This window comes from Nicotiana sylvestris, chromosome 1 (genome assembly GCF_000393655.2).
Source record: "Nicotiana sylvestris chromosome 1, ASM39365v2, whole genome shotgun sequence".
Lineage (NCBI taxonomy): Eukaryota > Viridiplantae > Streptophyta > Magnoliopsida > Solanales > Solanaceae > Nicotiana > Nicotiana sylvestris.
The window spans coordinates 158498638-158506219 of record NC_091057.1 but is presented as its reverse complement, the minus strand read 5'-3'; the positions used below and the strand labels follow the sequence as shown (position 1 = coordinate 158506219).

Here is a 7582-nt window from a genome sequence, read left to right as displayed (position 1 = left end):
AACTCGCCATCCGGTCACAATTCGCGTTGGAATGACTCATTCTTCTCATTTTCGATCACGGTCATGCCACCCTTTTTTGGCCCACATTGTACTGGGCTCACCCACGAACTGTCGGCAATGGGGTAAACTACCCCGGCATCCAACCACTTAATAATCGCCTTCTTTACTACCTCTTGCATTGACGGGTTCAACCGCCTTTGATGTTCCACACTTGGCTTTATTTCGCTCTCCAATTAGATTTTATGTTCACAAATTCCCGTGGGGATTCCACGAATGTCCGAAATGGTCCATCCAATGGCTTGCCTATGTTCTTTCAAGACTTCCAACAATTGGTTTACCTGCACATCATTTAGCAAAGACGAAATGATTACGGGTAAAGTATCATTAGAGCCAAGAAATTTATACCTTAAGTGCGGCAGGAGAGGTTTGAGCTCTAGTTGTGATGGCTCAATGATTGATGGCTTGGCGGGAGGTGTAAACCTATTCTCCAAGTCAAGAGAAAGCTTTGCCGGAGTGTAAGTATAGGATCCAAGACCCTCCAATGCATTTACCGACTCCATGTACCCATCCATGTCCTCACCATCAAAGTTTACCAAGATAGCCGCCAATGCCTCACCAAGGCATTATTCTTCCATTTTCGATTCGACTGCATCTTCAATCTCATCAACCACATCTATCACTAAAATGCTCTCATACTCATGGGGTAATTTCATACCCTTGCTCGCTTGAAATGCGACTTCTTCATCATTCACCCGGAACTTAATTTCATTTCGCTCCGAATCCATGAGTGCTCTTCCCGTGGTTAGGAATGGTCTCCCCAAGATGATAGGGATCTCTTTATCAACAGCACAGTCAAGAATTACAAAGTCGGCGGGCAAATGGAATTTTCCAACTTTCACAATCACATCATCAACAATTCCTCCCGGTCGCTTAATAGATCAATCGGCCATTTGTAACCTCATGCTTGTTGGCCTCGGCATCCCTAATCCCACTTGCTTGTAGATGGCAAGTGGCATCAAGTTGATGCTAGCCCCATTGTCACAAAGGGCTTTTGCAAAGTCACGCTCCCCGATAGTGCATGGAATAGTAAATGCTCCCGGGTCCTCTTTCTTTTGGACAGGGCTTGTGGCAATAATAGAGCTAACCCGGTGAGTCATGTTTACCACCTCATTCTTTGTGGTCCTCTTTTTGGTGATCAAATCCTTCAAATATTTGGCAAACCCTGGCATTTCTTGAAAAGCCTCCAAGAATGGAATGTTCACCGAAAATTGCTTTAGAATATCATAGAATTTCTCAAGCTTGCTATCATCAACCCTTCTAATAAGTCTTTGAGGAAAAGGCGGAGGAGGTCTAGGAATAGGAGGTGGAGCTTTTGATGTCTCCTTCTCCTTTTCCTTCACCCCTTCTTGGTTCACTTCTTGCACCTTCTCTTTTTCTGGCACCCTTTCAACTTCAACAACCCCTTGCTCTTCTGCTTCAACTTCTTGTTCGGCTTCTTCCCCAACAACCTCTTGCTCAATGTCACCTTGTAAAAACTTCCCACTTGTAGTAGTTATTGCCATGACGTGAGAAGTTGATCCACTTCCACCACGCTTCGGGTTCGCAATGGTATCACTAGGAAGTTGCCCTTTTTGCTTTGGGTTTTGCTCTCTTGAAAGGTCTTTCATTTGCATCTCTAACTTTTGGATAGATGCGGTGTGGGAGCCAACAACTTCGGTCATGTTTCTCATGGACGCATCAGACTTTTCTTGGTTTTGCAATACTCTTTCAAGAATGCTTTCTAACTTTGACTCACTTGACGACCCTTGATTTGCATAATGACCTTTTGGGGGAACATACGGGTTGGAGCTCCGGTTTGCAAAGTTGTTGTAGTTCCAATTTCCTTCATGCGAGTTACTTTGATCATTTCTCCATTGTTGTTTGCCTTGCCCTTGCGGGTTTGGCCTCCACTGGCTTTGTTGCCCTTGACCATGGTAGGGTTGCCTTTGATACCCTGCTTGAGGGTTGTTGATATAATTTTCTTCATCAAAATTTTCATCTAAGATAGGTTGGACATCTTCCACTGCATTCACTTTCTTTGTATGATTCTCGATAAACATCTTTGTCGGCCCATTTACATTTGTTGCAAGCCCGGCAATCACTTGATCCCTCTCTTGATTTTCCTTGATTAATTTGCTCAAGGAAGGAGAGACATATGAGATTCCTCCGGTAGTATCCTCTGAATACCATGCTTGGTTGTGCTTTGCCATTTTGTCCAGGATTTGTGTCACTATTGCAAATGATTTGTCCATGAAAGATCCGTCAGATGCATTCTTGGCAATGGCTTGGTTCATGGGATCCAAACCCATATAAAATTTTTCCAACAACATGGAATCCGGAAAACCATGGTTTGGAGACCTCACCAAGTATAATTTGAAGCGATCCCATGCCTCATGCAACTGCTCTCCCTGTATCTACTTGAATAAGAAAATCTTGTCCCGCAACTCAGACTTTTTGCTCTGCGGGAACCACTTGGACAAAAATGCCCGGACAAGTTCGGTCCAATAATGGATAGAGTTGGGTGGCAGATTCTGGAGCCATTTCCTCGCATCCCTAGCTAGAGAATACTTGAAGCATCTCAACCTCGGGACATCGTCAAAGACATTGTTTTGTTTGTGCATTGCACACACACCCAAGAAATTACTAAGGTGTTGTGTTGGATCATCATCTGTGGAGTTTCTGAAAAATCCTTCTGCCTTGAGCATCAGAATTAGACCGTGTTCCACTTTAAATGTTGCAACTCCAACAACTGGCGGTACAATGGCGTTAGTATCCTCAATGTACTCCTCGATGTCTGCGAAAGGATTCTATCCCATTTCTGTCTCTGCATCATCACCATATTCAGACATGTTTTGCTATTAATACCAAGCAAAGCAAGCAAAGTGTGATGGAATAGAAATAGATGTTAAGTAAAGTACATACTAAATAGTAATTTCAAAACCGTATTCCCCGGCAACAGCGCCAAAATTTGATACGCTCAAATTACACTTTAATAAATAGTGTAAGGCAGTCGGTGTCAAATATAATAACCCAACAAGGTTGGGGTCGAATCCCACAGGGAATAGGAGTGATAAGGTTACTCTTATAGTGTGTTGCTCGACTAAAGTTGTATCTCTATTCGGTTAACAGTAACAGGAGAATGGTTTTATAGTAACAAGAGTATGAATTGAGTTTGTTTGGAAGTATCAACTAATTGGAATATTTATAGAGTAATTAATTGGATTAAAGAAACAAAGGTTGTGTCCCCTTTAATGGAGTGTAATGTTTATCGGTGTTAATATGACATATTTCTAATGGAAGGTTCTTTTGATATGCAAATGATGTCTAAGTGACTACCCAATATTTTCCAATAGTTGAGTAGTATTTCCTCTTTATAATTTTCCCAAATATAAAAGAGTTGCAATTTAGAACCATCAATATATGCCAAGTAAAACCCACTTATTCCTAAGCAATTCTATTAAATAATGTTTAAAGCCTTGAGTCATTGATATTTACTTCTACCAAATTCTAACCCAGTTTCCCAAGCAAAGCAAGAATTTAATGGCACTTGTTAATGTTTGCAACCACCAACAATAAATGAAGAATAAGAAGTAAATAAATATCAACCAACCATTATATATATATATATATATTCAATGTTAAACACCCATTTAGGGTCCACAACCAAAGAGTATTTAATATCATAAAAGCTTACAAAGTAGAGAATCTTCACCCAAAAGCTTCCAAAAGTGAGGAATATTAATGTCTTGGAATGTGGTTCACAAACTAGACAAGATGAGCCCACAAAGACATCATAAAACTATTTATAATTGACTCAAAATCGGGACAGAAAACAGACAAAAATGCCCTTTTAGGTCTGCTATGCGATCGCATTCTTGTCGCAGAGCACGTATGCGGTCCGCATCTTGAACATCCTCATCGCAGACTGGAACCCTAGTTTACAGGTCTTCTTCGCATTCCAATTATGCAGATCGCATTGCAGAAATGCGATCGCATTTTGCATCGCATCGTCGTCCTTCAGTGACCTTCATGGTTGGTTTGCGGTTCACTCTGCGGCTCGCATGTTGGTTCTGCGGTCGCATAATGGACCGCATTCTGACTTGAGATTTAACCCAGATCTCTACTTTTGTCTACGATTTGACGTGCATTCGGCCGCTTGCATGTCTGATCTGCGATAGCATAGTGTATCGCAGACCAGCATTTTTGCTACATTTTGCTCTTTTCTTGTCTTTTTGCTTCCATTTCCATGTTCTTGGGTTCTCAGTACTTATGTACTATAGAAACAACAAAACTACATAAGTAACGGAGATAATCGCATTAAAACAAGCTAAAATCTAAGCAATTAGTATTGAAATGTGCCGAAATTCTCCGGCACATCACCTCCCCCGGCTCAAACCATCCAATCGGAGATCGACACCGCCTACCATATAAAGCCTCATAAGGATCCATCTGGATACTCGACTGGTAGCTGTTGTTGTAAGCAAACTCTGCTAGAGGCAAGAACTAATCTCACGAACCTCCAAAGTCAATGACACAAGCTCGGAGCATAATCTGAATAGTCTGCTCGGACTGTCCGTTCATCTGGGGATGAAATGTTGTGCTCAACTCAACCCGCGTGCCCAACTCTCGCTGAACTACTCTCCAGAAACACGAGGTAAACTGCGTACCTCGGTCTGAAATGATAGGCACAGGCACACCATGAAGGCGAACAATCTCCCAGATATAGATCTCAGCTAACCTCTCGGATGAATATGAGACTGCCACAAGAATGAAATGCACTGACTTAGTCAGCCTATCAACAATGACCCATACTACGTCGAACTTCCTCCGAGTCTGTGGGATTCCAACAACGAAATCCATAGTGATCCGCTCCCACTTCCACTTGGGAAGCTCAATTCTCTGGAACAAACCACCATGCCTCTGATGCTCGTACTTAACTTGCTGACAATTCAAACACCGAGCCACATATGCAACAATATCCTTCTTTATTTTACGCCACCAATAATGTTGTCGCAAATCCTGATACATCTTCGCGGCGCCCGAATGAATAGAGTACCGGGAGCTATGGGCCTCCTCTAAAATCAACTCTCAGAGCCCATCCACATTAGGCACACAAACTCGACCCTGCAATCTCAAAACTCCATCATCATCTAAGGTATCCTGATTGGCACCTCCGCGCTGCACTGTGTCTCTAAGGACACACTAATGGGGATCATCATACTGCTGATCACGGATACACTCCAATAAAGAAGAACGAGCGACCGTGCAAGATAATACACGACTAGGCTCAGAAATATCCAACCTCACAAACCGATTGTATAAAGCTTGAACATCCAAAGCAAGCGGCATCTCACCGACCGGAATATAAGCAAGGCCCATACTGGCTAACTTCCTACTCAAAGCATCGGCCACCACATTGGACTTCCCTGAATGATACAAGATAGTGATATCATGATCCTTCAACAATTCCAACCACCTTATCTGCCTCAGATTCAGCTCCTTTTGCTTGAACAAATACCGGTGACTCTTGTGATCCGTGAACACCTCACATGCCACGCCGTACATATAATGCCTCCAAATCTTCAATGCTTGAACAATGGCTGCCAACTCTAAATCATGAACCAGATAGTTCTTCTCATGAATCTTCAACTTCGCGAAGCATAGGCTATAACCTTGCCATCCTGCATCAACACTGCACCAAGCCTAATACGAGATGCATCACAATAAACTGCATAAAGCCCTGAACCTGTGGGTAAAACCAACACTGGTGTTGTAGTCAGAGCTGTCTTGAGCTTCTAAAAGCTCGCCTCACACTCGTCCGACCATCTGAACTGGGCACCTTTCTAGGTCAACCTGGTCACCGGGGCAACAATAGATGAGAACCCCTCCACGAACCGACGATAGTAGCCTGCCAATCCCAAGAAACTCCGAATCTCTGTAGATGATGCTGGTCTAGGCCAGTTCTTGACTACCTCAATCTTCTTCGGATCAACCTGAATATCCTCTGCCGACACAACATGACCCAGGAATGCAACTGAACTCAACCAGATTCACACTTTGTAAATTTAGCATACAGCTGACTATCCCTCAAATTCTGAAGAACCACTCTGAGATGTTGCTCGTGCTCCACTCGGCTACGGGAATATATAAAAATATCATCAATTAAGACTATCACAAATGAATCCAAATAAGGTCTGAACACCTGATTCATCAAATCCATAAAAGCTGCTGGGGCATTTGTCAACCCGAACGACATAACCAAGAACTCATAATGCCTGTACCGAGTGCGGAATGTTGTCTTAGGGACATCGGATGCCCTAATCCTCAACTGATGGTAGCCAGATCTCAAATCAATCTTTGAAAATACCTTGGCACCCTGAAGTTGATCAAACAAATCATCAGTCCTCAGCAATGGATACTTATTCTTGATTGTAACCTTGTTCAACTGTCGGTAATCAATACACATTCTCATCGATCCATCCTTCTTCTTAACAAACAACACCGGCGCACCCGAAGGCGAAACACTAGGTCTAATGAAACCCTTCTCAAGCAAGTTTTGCAACTAGTCCTTCAACTCTTTCAACTCTGGCGGGGCCATACGATATGGCGGGATAGAAATGGGCTGAGTTCCCGGAGCCAAATCAATGAAAAAGTCAACATCCCTGTTGGGGGGCATACCCGGCAGGTCTGAAGGGAAAACATCAGGAAACTCACGAACAACGGGCACAAAATCGATAGCGGGAACCTCAGCACTAGAATCACGAACATATGCCAAATAGGCCAAATATCCCTTCTCGACCATACGTCGAACCTTCACATAAGAGATAACACTACGGGTAGAATGACTAGGAGTCCCTCTCCACTCTAAATGAGGCAAACCCGGTCTAGCTAAGGTTACAGTCTTGGAATAATAGTCTAAGATAGTGTGGTAAGGTGATAACCAATCCATCCCTAATATAACATTGAAATCGACCATGTCCAGAAGCAACAAATCTACTCAAGTCTCAAGACCCCCAATCACAACTGCGTAAGAGCGATGGACTCGATCTACCACAATAGAATCACCCACCGGTGTAGACACATAAACAGGAACATTCAATGAATTACTTGGCATGACCATATACAGTGCAAAATAAGATGACACATACGAGTATGTAGAACCTGGATCAAATAACACTGAAGCATCTCTATCACAAACCAGAACCGTACCTGTAATAACTGCGTCTGAAGCCGCAGTCTCGGGCCTAGCTGAAAGGGCGTAACATCGGAGCTGGGCCCCACCACCCTGAACCACATCTCTGAGATGGACTTCCGCTGGCTGGCCTCCACCTCTGGCGACCTGAGCTCCACCTCTAGTACCTCTACTTCCACCTCTAGCACCTCTACCTCCACCCCTAACTGGATGGGCGGGCTGTGGAACACCTGGTGCCTGTATCATAGCGCGATAAACCTGATGCTAAGAGCTACTCGATGCTCGAGGGCAAAACCTGGCAATGTGACCCATATCACCAGAAGTGTAACAAGCCCTCGGCTGCTGAGACTT

The 7582-nt window shown here is 43.6% G+C and overlaps 1 protein-coding gene across 1 annotated transcript; it reads right to left on the bottom strand.

Moving 5' to 3' along the window:
- Positions 1-938: 938 nt before the first annotated feature.
- LOC138876507 (uncharacterized) lies at positions 939-2348 on the bottom strand. The gene has a single exon (XM_070155565.1). It carries the CDS (start codon positions 2346-2348, stop codon positions 939-941), a length of 1410 nt encoding a protein of 469 aa, XP_070011666.1.
- Between the last annotated feature and the right edge of the window lie 5234 nt (positions 2349-7582).

Coding starts and splice junctions, on each gene's coding strand:
- LOC138876507 (XM_070155565.1), bottom strand. CDS start 2,348: ATGGGTTTGGATCCCATGAACCAAGCCATTGCCAAGAATGCATCTGAC.